Source organism: Cervus elaphus, chromosome 5, assembly GCF_910594005.1.
Source record: "Cervus elaphus chromosome 5, mCerEla1.1, whole genome shotgun sequence".
NCBI lineage: Eukaryota > Metazoa > Chordata > Mammalia > Artiodactyla > Cervidae > Cervus > Cervus elaphus.
Window position 1 is genome coordinate 29969386 of NC_057819.1, and position 22623 is coordinate 29992008.

The 22623-nt window shown below is 39.9% G+C and overlaps 2 protein-coding genes across 3 annotated transcripts in view; one reads left to right on the forward strand and one right to left on the reverse strand.

Moving 5' to 3' along the window:
* Positions 1 to 22623, forward strand: part of GLRB (glycine receptor beta) — a 94339-nt gene that overhangs the window by 15547 nt on the left and 56169 nt on the right. The gene's annotated exons all lie outside the window — the stretch shown is intronic.
* On the reverse strand, positions 11368 to 11832 carry LOC122694051 (60S ribosomal protein L32-like). The gene has a single exon (XM_043902285.1). The coding sequence runs from the start codon at positions 11806 to 11808 to the stop codon at positions 11401 to 11403; it is 408 nt and encodes a 135-aa protein (XP_043758220.1). The 5' UTR covers positions 11809 to 11832; the 3' UTR covers positions 11368 to 11400.

Consider the following 22623-nt stretch of genomic DNA (forward strand, 5'->3'; position numbering starts at 1 on the left):
GCATTTCTCATGATCTGCTCAGCATATAGATTAAACAAACAGGGTGATAGCAGACAGCCCTGTTGTACTCCTTTCTGAATCTTGAACCAATCAGTTGTTCCATACAGGGTTCTAACTGTTGCTTCTTGACCCACATACAGGTTTCTCAGGAGACTGGTAAGATGGTCTGGTATTCCCATCTCTTTAAGAGTTTTCCACAATTTATTATGATCCACACAGTCAAAGGCTTTAGCATAGTCAATGAAACAGGTTGATTTTTTTTATTTTTAATTCTCTAGCTTTCTCTATGATCTAGCAAATGCTAGCAATTTGATCTCTGGTTCCTCTTCCTTTTCTAAATCCATCTTGGACATCTGGAAGTTTCTGGTTCCCATAGTGCTGGAGCCTACCATGCAAGATTTTAAGCATGACCTTACTAACATTGGAGATGTGTGAGATTGTCGGATGGTTAGCACGTTCTTTAGTACTACCCTTCTTGGGAATTGGGATGAGGACTGACCTTTTCCAGTACTGTGGCCACTGCTGGGTCTTCTAGATTTGCTGACATATTGAATGCAACACATTGATGGCATTATCACTTAAGGTTTTGAGTAGTTCTACTGAAATTCCATCACATCCACTAGCTTTATTAACAGCAGTGCTTCCTAAGACCCACTTGACTTCACTCTTCAGAATGTCTGGCTCTGGGTGACTGACCACAACATCTTAGTCATCCAGTTCATCTAGATCTTTTTTATACAGTTCTTCCATGTGTTCTTTCCATCTCTTCTTGATCTCTTTAGCGTCTACTAGGTCTTTTACCATTTATGTCCTTTATTGTGCCCATCTTTGGACAAAATGTTCCCTTGATCTTTCCAGTTTTCCTGAAGAGATCTCTAGTCTTTCCCCTTCTGTTGTTTCCTTCTGGTTTTATACACTGTTCATTGAAGAAGGCCTTCTGTCTCTCTGTGCTGTTCTTTGGAAATCTGCATTTAGTTGGACATACCTTTCCCTCTCCCACTTGCTTTTCATTTTTCTTCTTTCTTTAGCTATTTGCAAGGCCTCCTTAGATAACCACTTTGCCTTCTTGCTTTTCTTATTTTTTGGGATGGTTTTGTTCACCACCTCCTGTACAATATTACAGACATCCGTCCATAGTTCTTCAGGCACATTTTTTCCAAGTTCTAATCCCTTGAATCTACTCATTACCTCCACTTCATATTCTTAGGGGATTTGACTTAAGTTGTATCTGGCTGGCCTAGTGGTTTTCCCCACTTTCTTTAGTTTAAGCCTGAATTTTGCTATGAGAAGCTGATGATCTGAGCCACAGTCCGCTCCAGGTCTTGTTTTTGCTGATTATATATAGCTTTTCCATCTTTGGCTACAAAGAATGTAATCAATTTGATTTCGGTATTGACCATTTGGTGATGTCCACGTGTAAAGTTGTCTCTTGTGTTGTTGAAAAGCAGTATTTGCCATGACCAATGGCTTCTCTGGGCAGAATTCAGTTAGCCTTTGCCCTGATTTATTTTGTTCTCTGAGGCCAAACTTGTCTATTACTCCAGGTATCTCTTGAGTTCCTACTTTTGCACTCCCATCCCTAGTGGTGAATAGAACATCTTTTTTTGGTGTTAGTTCTAGGAGGTCTTCTAGGTCTTCATAGAACTGATGTAGTTCAGCTTCTTTGGCATCAGTAATAGGGACATAGACTTGGCTTTCTGCAATGTTGAATGGCTTGCCTTGGAAACAAACTGAGATCCTTCTGTTATTTTTGAGGTTGCACCCAAGTACTGCATTTCAGACTCTTTTGTTGATTATGAGAGCTACTCCATTTCTTTTATGGGATTCTTGCCCACAGTAGTAGATATAGTGGTCATCTGAAATAAATTTGTCCAATCCCATCCATTTTTGTTCATTGATTCCCGAGATTTTGATTTATTCTTACCATCTCCTGCTTGACCACATCCAGTGTACCTTGATTGAGTGACCTAACATTCTAGGTTCATATACAATACTGTTCTTTGCAGCATCAGATTTTACTTTCATCACCAGACATTCTCAACTGAGCATCATTTCCACTTTGGCCCAGCCACTTCATTCTTTCTGGGGCTATTCGTAGTTCTCCTCCATTCTTCCCCAGTAGTATATTGGACACCTTCCAACCTGGGGGACTCATCTTTCAGTGTCATATCTTTGTCCTTTCATACGTCATGAGGTTCTCATGGTTAGTACACTGGGGTGGTTTGCCCTTCCCTCCTCCAGTGGATCACGTTTTGTCAGAACTCTCTGCTATGACCCATCTATCTTGGTTAGCCCTACACGGCATGCCTCATAGCTTCATCAAATTACACAAGCCCCTTAGCCACAACAAAGCAGTGATCCATGAAGGGGGATCACTAAGATCATTCTCAGTTCTAATTCACTATTTTTCCTTTTTTTACTTGAATTTCTTTGAATTACAAAAGTGAGACCTTACTGTTGTAACAAAGGATGTAGTACAACCTCATTAATTCTCCTATCCACACTGACTCCTGTCACCATTCTGTTTTTTCCTTAATTTATTTATTCATTATTTACTTATTTGTTGCTGTGTGTGGGCTTTCTGTAATTGCAGGGAGCAGGGACTAATCTAGTTTAAGTGCTTAGGTTTCTCATTGCAGTGACTTGTTGCAGAACATGGGCTCTAGGGCACGGGCTCAGTAGTTGTGACACACGGGCTTATTGCCTCATGGCATGTAGAATCTTCCCGGACTAGGGATCGAGCCCATGTCCCCTACATTGGCAGGCGGATTCTCAGCCACTGGACCACCAGGGAAGTCCAGTCATTCTGTTTTTTGATGAAGATATTCATTTTGTCCCTTTAAAGAAAATCTGCTAAATTTCTTCTGAGACCTTATAATACTTGACAAGGACTAATGTTTGTCTTCTGTGTCCTGAAACAACCATGTCCCCCACCAGCCCCAATTTGCCTTCCAGCATGCTTCTGCTCTAACTAGCCCTGGTTAGACACCTTCCCTGGGTATCCCTTTATGTCTGTCCAGAAATGGTGGATTTTTCCAGATATCCATATCCTCAGTGCTGCTAGAGGTTCATCCTTGGTCCTTTTATCTTCTTAGCACTTTCCCCCTAAGTTCTGTCTGTATCTGTGTGTTATACACACATCCTTATCTCCAAGTGTAGTTACTCTTGTGAGTTCCAGTTAATTATTTGTAACTTTCTCTGGACCTCAGTTAATGTATCAAGCTAGCTCCACTCTCAACCATCCTTAGCTCGGCGCCTAGCCTTTCATGAGAAAGGGCTTAAGCACCTTCCATTCTGTCCCAGACGTTCACCTTGATCATCTCATCTTTATTAATGTGAATACTAATATACATATTATTAATGTGGACAGATATTAATGTGGAATTACTGAATTGATACAGAAGAGGAAGAATGGGATTGAAATTCAGAAAAATGGGGTTCTAGTTCACTCTGTCACTAACTTTCTTTGTGTCCTCATATAAGTCACTCTGGACCTGAGTAGTCCTGATCTGTAAAATGAAAGAACTGCCAAAAGAATTAATGAATTTTTCATGGTCACTGTAAGAGAAGTTTGCCCTGGAGGCTTAATAGGTGGGAACAATGTTGTCTTGAGTATGAAGGGACTATTCTGGGATGGATCACTTAATACACTTGTGACCTTTCTTTTGCCCTGCCTGTGCTCCGTTCTCTTATCTGTAAAATAGAAATGATGAACTGATTTACAGTGTTTCTCTGATAATATAATTTGACATTCTGTATGACATTATCTTTTGAACCCTAAACATTCTATAAAGTGGACTGCCTGTGTTTGTGGTATTGAGTTTCCTTGAAAGAGCTCAAAGGGGTTTTGCATACTTTATATGATTCTAGCTCTTATTCTTCTATTGTGACTTAAGCTAATTTTTACAGACAGAAAACCTAATTTTACAGCTAAACAATACCTGTGTCACCTTGTTGCACATATTCTCCTAAGATTCAGGATTTTAGGACTGGGGTGAGTACACCACGTGTCCCACCTTTCTATGCCAGGCCAGCGCTGTGAGCTATGAGTGAGACTCAGAGCTGGGCACATTCTCAGCTGAGTTTATGCAACAGGCCGTGGCACCCTCCCTTAGACACGTGAGCAACCTGTGGCATGTGTTTCTTAAGGTCATAGGATTAGTCAGTGATATTCCGGTAATACTCTCTGGTGGGTATTGTGGCTCATTTTTTGGTCATTGGGTACATGTCATAGTTTATCCTGTTTATCTAGGAGATAAGAATGCTGGGGTCCCAGGAGGTAAGATGTTTTTGCCAAGGGCATAGCCCTGGCCAGGAGCCAGAGGGGAACATAGACTTCTGATTTCCAGTCCAAGTCTTTTCATGAGCTTCCTTACCACCATGTTTGTGTTTTTTTTTTTTTTTTTAGTTGTTGCCCTCACCAGTAAGAACACTTTATCTTGTATATTTTTAAGAAACATATATTAGGTTTATTGTAGGTTTTTCCTAAGGCTTGAAACTCATTGAGGTTCTTTGTAAATAACAAGGAATGCTTTCTTTGTAAGTAAGAGAATGTGACTTTGAGCCCACAGTCTCAGAATATTCCTGTTCATCGACGTGCATTCCATCACACGAAAACTAGCTGTTTGTTGATGAGTGGTATTCAGTCTGGATGTTAGTTACCAATGTGTGAGACACTCAGTCTTGTCTGACTGTTTGTGACCCCATGGACGCTAACCCACCAGGCTCCTCTGCCCATGGAATTCTCCAGGCAAGAATACTGGAGTGGGTAGCTGTTCCCTTTTTCAGGGAATCTTCTTGACCTAGGGATCAAACTCAGGTCTCCTGCATCGCAGTCAGATTCTTTAATGTTTGAAGTACAGTTACCAGTGGTGTTTTGTAAATAAGAATGCATTCTGAATTGATATTGTCGGAAAATGGCATGTGATTAATGACCTCTTTCTGCTGAATGTACTTATATGATTCACAAAGCAGATCTACAAAGGATATGGGGTAAAAACACATGGTTCTCCGGCTCTACTTGCAAGGAATTGACTAATTCTTCAGAGACAGAAAAGTAGGATTTATCTCTTAATAACAATAGCACATGCCTTTAGTCCCTCTTACAGAATACAAAATAGAAACTTTTAACTAATCATTAATTCTGATATCGTTTTTTAGTTGCTCAGCACACTCTCTCTTCATATATGTATGTGTGCAAGTATTTGTGTCAGTTTATGTGAGTGTATGCAGACATAATTAAGCACAAAATTGTTTGTGTTATTGTTTTTAAACATTTTTGAAGTGTAATTTGCATATAGAAAAGTGCATTTATCTTTTCACATGTAACCGTGTAACCAGCACCTGGATTTAGAAATAGAATATTGCCAAGTTAGAAGCCGCTTATTGTCTGCCCATTTTTGAAATATGATAAATCGAATAATCCTGTAAATATATGTAAGATTGATCCACAGTGTTAAATGTAGCAAGGGTTCAACCATTTTTCATTGCTGCATAATATTTCATGATAGAAATCACTGTCCTTTATTTTTCTCTACTCTTTGTAGACATTTGTGTTGTTTCCAAATAGATAGACATGCATGCGCGTGCATGCATACACACACACACACACACACACCCCCTAATAAAGACTTTTATGGAGAATATATAAGGAACGTTTAGAAATCATTAAGAAAAAGGCAGACAGCATAATTGAATATGCCCAAATGATGGCAACCAAAAGGCCACAGGCATATTTAAAGATGATCAACTTCATTATTCGTCAAGGAAATACAGATTAAAATGACAGTGGGACACTATTATGTACTCAACAGAGTGTCTAAAGTGGAAGTGAAAGGGGAATACGAGGTATACATGAGAGTGTGAACAGGTACAATTTCATTCTCTGTTGGTGAAAGTCCACATAAGCAGCACCATTTGATAAGCCATTTGGCAGTGTCTCATGAAACTGAAAATCCATACACCCTATGACTCAGGCATTCTATTCCTATATATATATACTCAGCAGAAACATGTAGACATGTTTACCAAAATACAGAACAAAATGTTCATACACTGTTTGTAATTACCAGAAGTATAATTCATCTTTGTTAGCTTTGTCTATGCTTTTTTGATTCCAGAGGATTCAAAATTTTTCAGACTAAAATAATATTTAGCATCACTCAGACTTGGTGACCAGAAATTTAGTAGTACTGAAATAGATTGAGTTGGTTAAAAATAAGCATTGTATGAAAAAGGCAAAATTAACCTTTGAAGCTGTAATTAAAATATCCAAGATAAAGACAAACCCCTTTAAGTTATTCCTAGAATTATCGTGCATCTTTTTGCTTAGCAAAATTAGGTGTGTCTAGACAGCCCTGAATTATCAATGAAATGGGAGTAGTCCTATAGTTAACTCTAAATAAAAGGTACAATCATTATTACTTTGAGTGCATTTATAATATTCTATTCTGGGATTTCACACACCTTAAGCAAACTTCCAACTTAATGTAAATAGAAAATGGTTTCTGTATGACTCTTAACTGGCTTGCTGTTTCTAATTTTATTTTTAAAAAAGTGAATCATTTAACTCAATTGCTCTTTTTTCTCTTATTTTAAATAGGAGTTTCTTTTCTTTTTTTTTCCAGTAGGAGTTTAGTTGCTTTACACTGCTGTGTCAGTTTCAACTGTACAGAAAAGTGGATCAACTATATGGATACCTATGTTGTTGTTTAGTCGCTAAGTTGTATCTGATTCTTTTGCAACTTCATGGGCTGTAGCTGGCCAGACTTCTCTGCCCATGAGATTTCATAGGCAAGAATACTGGAGTGTGTTGCCATTTCCTTCTCCAAGGATTCTTCCAACCCAGGGATCAAACCCACATCTCCTGCTTGGCAGGTGGATTCTTTACCACTGAGCCACTTGGGAAGCCCAGCGATCCCATACATATGGATGCCTGTATCCTCTCTTTTTTTGGATTTCCTTCCCATTTAGGTCACTGCAGAGTACCAAGTAGAGTTCCCTGTGCTATATAGTATGTTTTCATTCATAATCTATTTTATACATAGTAGTGTATATATGTCAATCACAGACTCCCAATTCATTCCACTCTTTCCCCCTCACCCTTGGTATCCATAGGTTTGTCCTCTATGTCTGTGTCTCTGTTTTTACTTTGGACATAAGTTCATCAGTACTGTTTTTTCTATGTTCTACATATTGAACATCTTCACTGTGCACCTATTAACCTTACCATTTATTCTGTACTAAGACGCAGATTCAAGGCAAAATACTTTACATACATAGAAATACCATACATAGCTATAAGAGTCAATATCTTCTGATGACAGAACATAGCTGTATTTCTTCTAAGCCTCTGTTACAGAAGCACATGGGATCTATAAAACCTGTGTAGGCTTTAGGTGACTGTGCCGTGCAGTGGATTATGGATGTGGTTCATCGTTCCGTTTCCCTGGGTTCCAGAAGATTTGTTTACAAAACTTCAGATTGTTTTCTCTGTACTTATTTGTCTGTCTGTCTTTGGAGGCCTATTTCTAAGCAATATTGCACAAATAACCTTTCAAAAGTGTGTAACATTTTACAGGAAAACCTACTTGAATGGGAATATTAAAATAAGACTTCCTTGTGGATAGCAGAAAAAATGTTTACAGTGACCAGGGGGAGGAATAGCATTGATTAAGACATGATTCTCTACTCTCTTTTATTTGCTATTCTAAGCACTTCATATCAGAAATTAAAAGTTTCTGAAATAGTTTCTATTAGCTCTTTATGTCAAAATGATCAATGGCTCATTCAATTATTAAGTATAAAGAGAATTTGTATTGAAAAGCCAAGTTATTAAAATTCTAATTGATAATGTTCATAATTCTGAAATCATACCTCATGTGAAAATTCTTAAATTTCTACTTTAAAGAGCCTGCATAGCTTATTTCATATATTAATAGTTTCTGCCTATATTAATTCATAGTCACCTGTCACATTTGAAAGTCTTTTGTCCTTAGACTGTGTCCTGCCAGACTCCAAAATATACATGATAATTGATTGTTTGATATTAAGCACCATTTTAATTAATTATATTTAATTATTAAGTAAATAGTACATTTACTTGTGTAACTTATATAAGTAATCTGTAATTGTATTTTCTTTTAGCAGTAACCAGAGGAGGGGAGTTAAAAAGTAGCTCAGTATGTCAGGAATTTGAAGTAGGCTTTTTTTCTGTGTCAGTTTTAGTGTGGTTCCAAAGGCCAAGAACAAACATGCCTGCATCCTAGAGTTGGGAAACAGACCTCTGATGCAGTCATGGTCATGGGGCCTCCAGCCGGCCATCTGCATCCACGGCCCAGCAGAGTTAGCATGGAGAAGACCAGTGGGAGAGCCTCTTTGGAGGAGATTGTGGAGGTGTTGTGGCAGGTCTCATGGTTCCCAGCAGATGCAGAGGATGCTTTTGCTTCTCTGGGTGACTCCAGAGGCAGAGTCACCTGTGTCCCCCGAGTGGGGGGCTCATGACGACCTGGTCCCTGGACCCCATGGAAGTGAAGGCATGGCTGTGACCCTGGGTGGTAGACAGAGGAACAGACAGAAGAGGCTGCTGTGAGTGGAACTGTGTTTACTACTTGTCAGGAGAAAGAAAGTTTGAGTCCTTCCTGCAACTCAGATGTGGTCCCAGGAGAGGGAGGAAGAAAGTGCAGCGTGAAATGAGCGGTAGAGGAGCTGTGCCTGGAGGCCCAGGAGCGTTCTGAAGCCCAGGTGCGGACTGCAGGATGCTTGGGGCTGCAAAGCTCACAATTGTCATACACGGGGCAAATAGGCAAAGCAAATTAGTTGGGAATGAAGATATTTTTCATAACATTTCAATAACTACCTTTTCATAACTGTGGCTGGATAGTGGGTATTTGAAACCATATCAAATGCAAACCTTAGCACTGAACGATATTCTTTTAGGACTGGGAACTGGGGATTTGGGGATTCTTATCCAGTGACAGTTATTCCATGAGTCAGGGATTGAGCTCTGTGAGGGCAGTGTATTTGTATGTTGTTTTGCTTGTGCATTTCCAAGGTTTAGGAAAATACCTAGCTGCAGCTGGCTCATTATGTATTGAATGCTACCCATGCTGTGTATGCAGAATCGAAGTTTTATTTAAGTTTGAGTTCTGTGAGGGAGAAATAGTCTCAACTCTTTGAAAATTTACTTTCAAACAACATCCCCCACCCCCAAAATGTGTTAACAGATATAGACAATTATAGATCAATTGATAATAACCGTGCTTAGTGAATCATTTGGCAACAGTCCTAAAGAGTTAATTTCAAAATCAGTTACACTGATGTTTTGTTTACCTTTAACATTCAAAATTGTTTTAAAATACAATTCAGTGTATTTCATTTATCTTCTAGGTGTTTGTGTGATAACTTAATTCTTGGCAGGTGAACAAGAAAATTGTTCTGGATTGCTATTGTGAAGCTTTTGAGGACAGGATGTCTGTCTGACTCAGCTTCCCCTAGGCATGTGATCCTGCCTGTGTCCTCTTCTCCCTTCATCTCTTTCAGAGAAGGGGGCTCCCCTTCATCCAGCCAAGGCTAATTCTCTAAACCACAATGTAGATTTCACTGACTCCTGTTTTTTGGGGGGAATCTGAAATTGAAATTAATTTGTTCAAGTTTATCAACTGCATCTTTCATCACATACTTGGATTTTACATCACAGACTAAAGTGAACAAAAATGTCCATGTGTCTCTGAAACCCATGCCTGTTTCTAGTAACTTGTTCTCCTTTTCTGGAATCAGTGTAGTCAGTCTTCTTTGGGGGGTGGTTAAAAAAGGTAGATTTATTTTATTAATTTTTGAAGTTGAAGTATTCAGGAAATATATTCAATGATGTTTTGCCCTGCGAATATTCAGTTTTTATCTCTTCATGGCCCAGATTTTCCTTAGAAGGAAGCCAGGGCTTTAAATTTGGTTTTCCAATATTAGCTATGGGAATAGTTTTAATAATCAGCCACTTGATTTAAAAAAAAAAGCAAACTAATAATTTGACTGACTTTTTTCTCTATTAAATTGAGCAGTAACTCAGTTAAAATATATGTATACATGAAGTGTGGATTTTCTTTTGGGGGAAGTTGTTACTGGAAATTTTTTTTTAATTAAAAAAATTCATTGTGGCCAGGACACTTAACATGAGATCTACCCTTTTTCACCAATTCTTGTGTCCAATACAGCATGGTTGACTATCAGTGGCTGTACAGGGGATTTCTAGAACTTATTCATCTTGCTTAACTGAAATTTTAAACTTATTGATGAGTGACTCCAGTTTCCCACCCCACTCCAGCCAACCCCCATCTTTTCCTTTGTTTACATGAGTGTCTTTTTAAAGTTTTTCATATAAGTGGAATCCTGCAGTTTTTGTTCTTCTTTCCTTGGCTTATCTCACTTAGCATCACGTCCTCAAAGTCCATCTGTGTTGTTGCATACGGCAGGGTTTCCTTTTCAGGGCCGAGCAATATTCCATTGTATGCATAAACTGGCTTCTTAAAAAATGCATTCATCTGTCAATAGTCTTTGGGTTACCTCCATGTGCTGTCCACGGTGCAGTGTGCAGCGGGGCTCCAGGGGGTGTAGATATGGGGAGGAGCTGGGCTTTTAGAGCCCAACACTGTGCATTAGTGGGGCAGGAAGGGTGTCACCAGTGCCCTTAGTTCCAGGCCCAGCTTGGTTCTCTCTGGTCCGCAGGGAATGGGGTCTGCCAGCCCCTTCATGGTCCTGAGACTGGAGAGCTGGAAGCCTGTCCTGGGGGTGGTACCTGGGTGAACTGGGGTGCTGGTCCCACTCTTTCCCTGTTCTCACTGGTCTGTGTCTGGGAGTGGGCACTCTTGGGGAGATGGTATCTCCCCTGTTCCCACTGGTGCCATTGGGGCTGGTTAGGTGGAGAAGCCTCTCAGCTAATTTCTGGATTTCTCACAAAGGGAATGGATCTCTGAGATGCTCTTGAGTCAGTGTGTCCACAGGGGAAGGAGAGTACAGAAGTTCTTGTTCTATTTTCTGAAGTCTCTCCAGTCAAGCTCTTCAGTCCTTAACCCTCCTTGCATCTGACCAGTCCAGTGTGGCTTCTATTTCTCCCTCATCTGGAAACACCTCTCCCTTTTGCTGAATTCTTGGAAAGGTCTTTAGTTCTCATCTTACTGACCTCTCAGCAGCCTTGGTCCTGTGAACCAACCCCTCCATCAAATATTTTTTCCCTTGGATTTCTGTTGATACCACACCTACAGGTTTCCTCTGTTGACTTAAAAATTCACAATCTTTTTTTTTTTTTTTCGGGTTTTATGCTTTTATTATTATTTATTTAATAAATAATTTATTTATTTATTAAATAAATATGCTTTTATTTACAAACAAAATGTGCACATGAGCTGTCTATTCATTTTCCTCGCTGCGCAGTCTGGCATTGGGATTGGTGATCCTGATGGCCAGCTGGGCTGCTCTTTCCACAGTGGCCTTGCAGTTCTTGGAAGAGACGTTGTGAGCAATCTCAGCACAGTAAGATTTGTTGCACATCGGCAGCACCTCAAGCTCCTTGATGTTGTGGACCAGGAACTTCTGGAAGCCACTTGGCAGCATGTGCTTGGCTTTCTTGTTGCTCCCGTAACCGATGTTGGGCATCAAGATCTGGCCCTTGAATCTTCTGCGCACCCTGTTGTCAATGCCTCTGGGTTTCTGCCAGTTCCACTTGATTTTGACATATCGATCTGACTGATGCCTAATGAACTTCTTGGTCCTCTTCTTGACGATCTTAGGCTTCACGAGGGGTCCGAGGGCGGCCATGATGCCGAGTCAGAGATGGCTGCCACCAAAAATTCGCAATCTTAATGTTGAGGATTATGTTTTATTTGGTGGACAAAACTGAGAATGTAAACCTGGGATGCAGCATCTCACATAGCTTTGAGGGATGGCTCCAAAGAGGCAAAGGCGAAGGGAACCAGGCTATATAAGAGTTTCTTCAACAAAGATCAGGCAAGTCAGAACTTGAAAAATTACTATTGATTAAGGAAAACCAGATATCTCAAGTTGAGGAGTTTAGTGCTTTCTGTGTGTGGGAGGATACAAGAGTCTGGGCTCACTGAAGTCATTTCTTTGATGTGCATCTCAGCTCTCTGGGGCCAGCATCCTGTGATTCTCATCCTGAGATGAGAATCTAGGGGTACATACCTAGGGGTACATAGATGGGGCAGTTTCAGCAGCTGATGGCTTGATGGTTGCAGCATCCTTTGCTTACTAATGGGGCAGGTGACATTCATAGACCACACCTCCTTCTTGGGCAGCTCATTCTTTGTTTTAATTGTTGGCTTGTGTTCCTCCATCTGCTCCTTTAATGTTGGGGTTCCTCAGATTACAATCCATGTCTGCCTGTCATGGAGCTTTGTTTTCTAACAAGTGATTTGTCTAACCATTCAGATCATCTGAGAAGCCTTTAAAATCCTGATCCCACGTTGACTCAACCCGAAAGTGGGGTATGGGGCTCAGCCCCTGCAGTTTGCTGAGCTCCTCAGGTAAGTTCAGTGCAACCAAGCTTAGGATCACTGGACAAGTTCACTTTATATCAGAATCATCCACATGTGTGTTTGACTCTTATATGCATAACTGGCACATGGCGTGTTGTGAATGCCAAAAGCTTTCTTAAATGAAACCTTTTTAAATGACCAAAGTAGAAGAGACATGTAGCATATTGGTAGTTGCATTACTGGTGAAGCTTTGGTGGTTCTTTAAGGAATCTTATTTCGTTTGTATCATCAGTTGAATTTTCTCAGAAACAGCCTCTGAGATGAAAGAGATTTCCCTGTAGAAAGAGATTGTTTCTAGAAAAAGACCTCTTGGATCTGAGAGACGTGGATTCAAACGCAGGAACACCGCAGATGAAACTGAGGCTTTAGTTGGCGCCCCGGGAGCTCTGAGACTGGGATGGACTTTCAGGATGGCTGCTAAAGTTAGTAGAAAGGGATCTGATGCCTTGGGGTCCCCACGTCAGAGTCTTCAGAGTTGGGTTGCCTCTGGGCAAGACACATCCTGTCAGCTGAAGGCTGTTCCCGGAGTTTTGCAGCTCAGAGCTCTGAGCTCTTGGCAGCCTCAGTTCTGCTGGGTGATCTGAGGGGCACAACGTCACAGCCTTCATCACAGGGCGATTTGGATTGTCACCTGAAGGATCATATCAGTCACCTCGTTTAAACCTTCATTTAAAGTACGTGGAGTACACGAAGGCCCAGAGAGCGTAAGTGGTTCACCACTGTCACACTGGATTCTCACAGCCTGTCTGACTCTAGAACAGGTATCCACCCTTAAGGTTTCTTCAGTGATACTCGCACTTACCTTTATTATGTGACTGTGGAGCTTCTCTTATTACCACTTATATTAAGCCAGACAGGAAATATTTTATATTAATGCTGTGTGTGGGAAAAACTGAGTGAAGATAAGCCCTGTTCCAGTTGTAATTAGTCTCAGAGTCAGAGGTATTTCTGTGGATACCGATTTGCTGGGCTAGGTGGAATATGATTTCTGCATAGTATGGAAAATAATTGCACAGGAAACATTTTCTATGGATTGAGGTTTAATTCGTTGTGTCATGAGGCTTCTATCCAAAGGACCATAGTTTTTGATGAATTTTGGAAATTGTCAGTATCCAGTATACGGTTCAGTTCAGTTCACTTCAGTCGCTCAGTCCTGTCCAACTTTTCGCAACCCCATGAATCGCAGCACACCAGGTCTCCCTGTCCATCACAAACTCCTGGAGTCCACCCAAACTCATGTCCATCAAATCCGTGATGCCATCCAGCCATCTCATCCTCTGTCATCCCCTTCTCCTCCTGCCCCCAATCCCTCCCAGCATCAGGGTCTTTGCCAATGAATCAACTCTTCACATGAGGTGGCCAAAGTATTGGAGTTTCAGCTTCAGCATTAGTCCTTCCAATGAACACCCAGGACTAATCTCCCCTAGGGATGGAATGGTTGGATCTCCTTGCAGTCCAAGGGACTCTCAAGAGTCTTCTCTAACACCACAGTTCAAAAGCATCAATTTTTCAGCACTCAGCTTTCTTCACAGTCCAACTCTCACATCCATACATGACCACTGGAAAAACCATAGCCTTGACTAGATAGACCTTTGTTGGCAAAGTAATGTCTCTGCTTTTTAATATGCTATCTAGGTTGCTCATAACTTTCCTTCCCAGGAGTAAGCATCTTTTAATTTCATGGCTGCAATCACCATCCGCAGTGATTTTGTAGCCCCAAAAATAGTCTGACACTGTTTCCACTCTTTCCCCATCTATTTGCCATGAAGTGATGGGACCAGATGCCATGATCTTAGTTTTCTGAATGTTGAATTTTAAGCCAACTTTTTCACTCTCCTCTTTCACTTTCATCAAGAGGCTTTTTAGTTCCTCTTCACTTTCTGCCATAAGGGTGGTATCATCTGCATATCTGAGGTTATTGATATTTCTTCCAGCAATCTTGATTCCAGCTTGTGCTTCTTCCAGCCCAGAGTTTCTCATGATGTACTCTGCATATAAGTTAAATAAGCAGGGTGACAATATACAGCCTTGACATACTCCTTTTCCTATTTGGAACCAGACTGTTGGCCCATGTCCAGTTCTAACTGTTGCTTCCTGACCTGCACACAGGTTTCTCAGGAGGCAGGTCAGGTGGTCTGCTATGCCCATCTCTTTCAGAATTTTCCACAGTTTATTGTGATCCACACAGTCAAAGGCTTTGGCATAGTCAATAAAGCAGAAATAGATGTTTTTCTGGAACTCTCTTGATTTTTCGATGATCCATCAGATGTTGGCAATTTGATCTCTGGTTCCTCTGCCTTTTCTAAAACCAGCTTGAACATCAGGAAGTTCACGGTTCACGTATTGCTGAAGCCTGGCTTGGAGAATTTTGAGCATTACTTTACTAGCATGTGAGATGAGTGCAATTGTGCTATACTTCGAGCATGCTTTGGCATTGCCTTTTGTTGGGATTGGCATGAAAACTGACCTTTTTCAGTCCTGTGGCCACTACTGAGTTTTCCAAATTTGCTGGCATATTGAGTGCAGCACTTTCACAATGTCATCTTTCAGGATTTGAAATAGCTCAACTGGAATTCCATCACCTCCACTAGCTTTGTTCATAATGATGATTCCTAAGGCCCACTTGACTTCACATTCCAGGATGTCTGGCTCTAGGTGAGTGATCACACCATCATGATTGTCTGGGTCATGAAGGTCTTTTTTGTATAGTTCTTCTGTGTGTTCTTGCCACCTCTTCTTAATATCTTCTGCTTCTGTTAGGTCCATACCATTTATGTCCTTTGTCCAATCCATCTTTGCATGAAATGTTCCCTTGGTATCTCTAATTTTCTTGAAGAGATCTCTGGTCTTTCCCATTCTGTTGTTTTCCTCTATTTCTTTGCATTGATCACTGAGGAAGGCTTTCTTATCTCTCCTTGCTATTCTTTGGAACTCTGCATTCAAATGGGAATATTTTTCCTTTTCTCCTTTGCTGTTTGCTTCTCTTCTTTTCACAGCTATTTGTAAGTCCTCCTTAGACAGCCATTTTGCCTTTTGCATTTCTTTTCCATGGGGATGGTCTTGATCCCTGTCTCCTGTACAGTGTCACAAACCTCCATCCATAGTTCATCAGGCACTCTGTCTATCAGACCTAGTCCCTTAAATCTATTTCTCACTTCCACTGTATAGTCATAAGGGATTTGATTTAAGTCATACCTGAATGGTCTAGTGGTTTTCCCTGCTTTCTTCAATTTAAATCTCAATTTAGCAATAAAGAGTTCATGATCTCAGCCACAGTTAGCTCCTGGTCTTATTTTTGCTGACTGTATAGAGTTTCTCCATCTTTGACTGCAAAGAATATAATCAATCTGATTTCAGTGTTGACCATCTGGTGATGTCCATGTGTAGAGTCTTCTCTTGTGTTGTTGGAAGAGAGTGTTTGCTATGACCAGTGCATTCTCTTGGCAAAACTCTATTAGCCTTTACCCTGCTTCATTCTGTACTCCAAGGCCAAATTTGCCTGTTACTCCAGGTGTTTCTTGACTTCCTACTTTTGCATTCCAGTCCCATATAATGAAAATGACATCTTTTTTGGGTGTTAGTTCTGAAAGGTCTTGTAGGTCTTCATAGAACCATTCAACTTCAGCTTCTTCAGCGTTACTGTTTGGGGCATAGGCTTGTATTACCATGATATTGAATGATTTGCCTTGGAAACAAACTGAGATCATTCTGTCATTTTTGAGACTGCATCCAAGTACTGCATTTTGGACTCTTTTGTTGACCATGATGGCTACTCCATTTCTTCAAAGGGATTCTTTCCCACAGTAGTAGATATAGTGATCATCTGAGTTAAATTCACCCATTCCAGTCCATTTTAGTTCATTGATTCCTAGAATGTCGACATGCACTCTTGCCATCTCTTGTTTGACCACTTCCAATTTGCCTTGATTCATGGACCTAACATTCCTGTTTCCTATGCAATATTGCTCTTTACAGCATCCGACCTTGCTTCTATCACCAGTCATACAGCACCTCTCAAAGAGGTGTTTCTACTTTGTGAAAAGTACTTTTCAAAGAGCCATGGATAAGTAATTGCATAATTTAAGATAGGAAAGATTTTAAAATGTTTTCATGGAATTCATCAGTTTCTTAAACCCAACTGGGGTGATAAATAAAATAATTGTTGAGGAACACTGTTGGTAATTACAATTCTTAGCCAATTATAACACAACACACTTTACCACCCACATATACATATACCCATAAACACATTCTTTTCAAATAATATAAGCTAATTAAACTGACCTAATGATGGTAGAGGGTATCACTCCCTGTATGCAGAAACCTTTAATTCATAATTTAATCTGGGAAAACCAAATGGAAAATAAATACAAAAGATTTCAAGAGAAATGATAATAAATTACACTATAGTTAGGCAAACAATAAGCAAATTAAAATACTCTATAACAACCCCAAGATTATCTAGATTCTTAAGATTCTTAAATAACTACTGACCAAATTTATTACCTGGATATAGAAAGTGTTTATCTATCTTTGTATGTCTATCTGATTATCCAACTGAAAATTCTTCCATGTGGATGAAAATGGAACCTTCTAGTGAGATGATATGTACGGGCTTGTAGCAGTGGTTTATCATAAGCCCCAGCCTTCACATATGATCAAAGTGTCAGTTTTACATGATTTTATACAGTTTACAGAGTTATGAAGTAAGAAAGATTTTGGAATAAGAAAGTGTAATTGCCTTTCTTGAATCTTTTAGGTTCTTTCCTGTTCTTTTTTTTAACTTCGCTTTTCTGGAGCTTCTTTAGATTCACAGCAAAATTGAGAGAATGGGACGAGATTTCCCCTGTACTCTGCTCAGCCTCCCACATCATCAACATCCTCCACCAGATGGTACGTTTGTTAGTCAATGACCCCACATCATAATCAGTCAAAGTTCATGGTTTACATGAGGATTCACTCTTGGTGTTATCCAAATTCTGTGGATTTCGACAAATGTATAATGATGTTATCCATCCATTACAATATCCATCATCATGATGTCATATGGAGTGTCTTCATTGCCCTAAAAATCTGTGCATCACCTGGTCTTCCTCCAGACATCCAACCTCTAGGCAATCACTGTCTTTCTGCTGTCTCTCACTATAGTTTTGCCTTTTCCAGAATGTTACATAGTTGCAAATGAACAGCCTTTTCAAATTGGCTTCTTGGAAATATGCATTTCAGTTGCTTCTTGTACTTTCATGGCTTGACAGTTTATTTTGTTTTAGTGCTGTTCCACTCTCTGGATGTTTACCAGTTTGTTTATCCATTTGCCTACTGAAGGACACCTTGGTGGCTTCCAGTTTTGGCAGTGATGAATAAAGCTTCTGCTGTAAACCTTGTGTGCAGGTTTTTATGTAAACATGTTTTTATCACCTTTGGGTATACATCAAGGAGTGCTATTACTGGATCATATTATATGAGTAGGTTTCCTTTTGTAAAAATCCACCAAACTGCTTCCAAAGTGACTGCAGCAGTTTGCTTTCTCACCAGCGATGAATACACGTTCCTGTTGCTCCATATCCTTGTCAGCACTTGGTATTGTCAGGGCTCTGGATTTTGGCCATTCGAATAGGTGTGCCATGTTACCTCATTATTGTTTTAATTTGCATTTACTTGGTGATACAGGATGTGGGGCATCTTTTCACATGCTGTTTGTCATCTTGCTCGCCTTTGCAGAGGTCTTTATTATTATTATTTACCCCCTCTTCTTTTTTTCTAAAATACACTTTGAAAAAGTTAGAACAGCTTTACAATTGACATTTTAAAATGTCAGTTCTAGAATCGACAATTTATAGAAAAATTGTCAAAATGATATAGAGTTTCTGATACTCTGTGCCTAGTTTTCTCTATTATTAACATGTTGTATTAGTTTAGTACATTTTTTTACAATTCGAGAGTGAATATTGGTATATTGTCATTAACTAAAATTTAAGCTTTATTTATATTTCTTAGTGTTTATTTAATGTCTTTTCTCTCTTCCAGGATCTCATTCAGATTATAAATTGCATCTAGTCCTCATGTCTCCTTAGGCTCATTTTGGCTGTGACAGTTTCTCAGACTTTGTTTTTCATGACCATGGCAGTTTTGAGGAATAGTGGTCAGGTAGTTGCAGAACATCCCTCCATGGGGACTTGTCCAGTGTTTTTGTCATGGTTATATTGAGGTTATGTGTTCTGTGGAGGAAGAACACATGATTAGAAATAACATTCTCATCATACTGTATTGAAGGTACATAGAATCAACATGATATATCGTGGGGTTAGCCGGTTAAGTTTAATCACCTGGGTAAGGTTGTATTTGTTCGGCTTCACCAGTGTAGAAGCTGCTGTTTTTCTCCTGTCCCATCCTGTGGTCTTTGGAAGGATGTCTCTATGCACAGCTCACACCAAGGAGGGATGTGATTCTGTACGAGTTTGAGCACAGAGATCTATGCCAGTTACTTGGAATCTTGCGTGGGAGATTTGTCTTTTCTCTACCGCTTATTTATTTATTCAGTCATTTTATTTACATCTTTATGGACTTATGGATTTTTATTTTGTACTTTGGATTATAACCCAATTTGATTTTATTTTAGTGCTGAAATCATCCTAGATTTGGCCATAGGAAGCTCTTTCAGTTTGCTCCTGTGTCTTTTTGGCAAAGTCCCTTCAGATTCTCATTAAAAAAAAAATCCTCCTTTATCTCACTTTAGGTGAGGACAACAGCACTAGTTTCCATGAAGACAGGTTTCTTTACTTTGTCTCTCTTTCTTTTTTTTTTTTAGCCATGCTCTATGGCATCCCAGATCTTAGTTCCTTGACCAGGGATGAAACTTGTGCATGCTGCAGTGGAAGCTCAGAGTCTTAATCACTGGATTGCCAGGGAAGTCCTGAAGGAGAGTTTCTTAATCTGTGGGACACAGTCTGGGGAAACCTCAGACTTGCAAACTTTGTGGGCAATTTTTAAGGGAAGAACATAACTTTTATCAGATTCTCAGCATGTCTGTGGTGCTAAAAAAAAACCGAATAAAACAACCACTGCCCTAGAGTAAAGAGGAGAAATAATAAAACCTACACATTGTGCAAACTTCACTCTTTCCTTGCTGTCCTGTGCTTGTAGAAAACTCTGCAGCTCCCATCTTGAGATGCCCCAAGCTGGACAGTTCCATGCCACACCCAGGTCTCAGAAGACCTGTGATATTGTTGCTGCATTGTAACTCACTGGAAAAGCAAAATGATCCTTTGTCTCAGGTTCCTGGTTTAAGGGAGGACATGCAGCCAATGTGCCTGTGCGCCCCAGTTTCGAAATGCTGCTTGTGCAGTGTGGCCACTAAAGGGTCACGGAAAATAAGAACATTCTGCAGTTAATGGAAAACTGAGCTTCCCCCTTTGGAAAGACATTTCTGGATTTTTCCTTTAGTTCTGGAAAACATTACATCATCCAGCTATACAGCCTGGTCCATTCCATGCATATCTTTACGTATTAGTCATGACATCAGTTCAAGTTTAGGCAAGTGAACAAAAGAGGACAGACTGTAAAAAGGCTTTTGGTCCAAGACATTATTTTCTCTAGTCATCTGATCACTTTGCCTGAGTAGACTCAATTATTGTCTTAAATTAATATCATATTTCCATGAAATCAATCTTGTTGTGTAATAATATCAGAACTGTTGACAGATATTGGTTGAAAGAAAATAAAGTGGCTTATATATATATATATATACTTAATGGGTAAAGGTGACTTTAATGTTGTTTTAGGATTGATGAAGCTGAAAAAAAAGATTTCCCTTTTTTTAGGTAGGGAAAAAAGCCCTGGATTCATGTATGTGAAAATAAACTACATGAGATTTCACTTAAATTTTAAAATATCTTTGAATTTCTAACATAAAGAAGGGTGAACTGTTAATACATGAAAATATGTACTGACACAAATAAGAATAGCAAAAAAGGTCTATAACATATTTGATATACTCTTGTTTTAATTTCAAGAGATTTTTTTTTGTCAACCAAAACTGTGCTTTTGCGCTTGCTAGCAAGTAAGATATTTTAAAGTTTGACTGTGCAGAGAAGTCCCAGCATCTGAAGATGACTAGAGGAAAGAGAGACCCTGGCAAGTTGTAGAAAGGGGGTAACTTCAGATTGTCAAGATGAATGATTTTAAAAACTGGTAAGATTAATGTCCTCTATCACATAAAGGAGTATATGGATGGACAGTAATAAAAGATAGATAATGTTCCACTTGTATAATTGCAGGTTTGTGATATGATGGCCAGTTGTGGGGGTTACCAGGGTTCATTCTTAAGTCTCCCACCGTGGAAAATCTCTGATCCTTGCTGTGTCCTGGTTTCCATGTATACATACCTTATGGCTCCATTTATTCATCTGTTGCTCACTCTCTACCTAGCTGGTTTTTCCTCTTTCTCTGCTGAAAAACTATTCTCTGTGTGGTTCATGTCTCTCCTGTGTAACGGAGTGAGTGTTTGTGATGATCAAGTGAGATCGTGTAATGGACATGGTCGTTGGTTCTCCAGTATCTGTTCTTTACCAGACTATAGATCTGAGCCAATCATGATTGCTTTTTCCTCCTTAGTAGTGATTGGTTCAGCAGTGACCAATGCTGGGAAGTTTCTGAGAAAAAAAAAAAAAAAATCCTTTCCCTAAGAGAATTTCTGAAGAGCAAATGTTCTTCGTGTGGAAATGTTGAGCAAAGCTGTTACCACTGTAGTACCCACGGGCATCCAGAGATTGAAACTGACCTAGAAAAGCTGGCAGGTAGAGAGTACCTGGGGTATTATGTATTTATTGCCACATGAGTGTAGGGAATTACAAAACCATAGAAGCCATGGTTACCTCAAGAATCAGTCAGTAGATTCAATATAATTAGTAATAAACACATAGATATTAAAAAAGCTATAAAAATTCAGTCAGTTCAGTTGCTCAGTCTTGTCCTACTCTTTGAATCCCATGGACTGCAGCATGCCAGGCTTCTCTGTTCATCGCCAACAACCAGAGCTTGCTCAAACTCAGTCCATTGAGTCGGTGATGCCATCCAACCATCTTCTCCTCTGTCGTCCCCTTCTCCTCCTGCCTTCAATCTTTCCCAGCATCAGGGTCTTATCCAATGAGTCAGTTCTTTGCATCAGGTTGTCAAAGTATTGGGGTTTCAGTTTCAGCATCAGTCCTTCCAATGAATATTCAGGACTGATCTCCTTTAGGATGGACTGGTTGGATCTCCTTGCAGTCCAAAGGATGCTCAAGAGTCTTCTCCAACACCACAGTTCAAAAGCACCAATTCTTTGGTTCTCAGCTTTCTTTATGGTCCAACTCTCACATCCATACATGACTACTGGAAAAACCATAGCCTTGACTAGATGGACCTTTGTTGGCAAAGTAATGTCTCTGCTTTTTAATATGCTGTCTAGGTTTCTCATAGCTTTTCTTCCAAGGAGCAAGTGTCTTAATTTCATGGATGCAGTCACCATCTGCAGTGATTTTGGAGCCGAAACAATAAAGTCTCTCACAGTTTACATTGTTTCCTCATTATTTGCTATGAAGTGATGGGACCAGATGCCATGATCTTAGTTTTTAGAATGTTGAGTTTTAAGCCAGCATTTTCACTCTCCTCTTTCATCAAGAGGCTCTTAAGTTCCTCTTCACTTTCTGCCATAAGGGCGGTGTCATCTGCATATCTGAGGTTATTGATATTTCTTCCGGCCGTCTTGATTCCAGCTTGTGCTCCATCCAGCCTGGCATTTTGCATGGTGTACTCTGCCTTTAAGTTAAATAGCAGGCTGACAATATACAGCGTACTCCTTTCCCAATTTGGAACCAGTCCGTTGTTCCATGTCCGGTTCTAAATGTTGCTTCTTGACCTGCATACAGATTTCTCAGGAGGCAGGTAAGATGGTCTGGTATTCCTATCTCTTTAAGAATTTTCCACAGTTTGTTGTGATCCACGCAGTCAAAGGCTTTGGCGTAGTCAATAAAGCAGAAGTAGATGTTTTTCTTGGAGAAGGCGATGGCATCCCACTCCAGTATTCTTGCTTGGAAAATCC

Bases quoted from the DNA above. Each gene is read 5' to 3' on its own strand.
- LOC122694051 (XM_043902285.1), bottom strand. From the start codon at position 11,808: ATGGCCGCCCTCGGACCCCTCGTGAAGCCTAAGATCGTCAAGAAGAGG.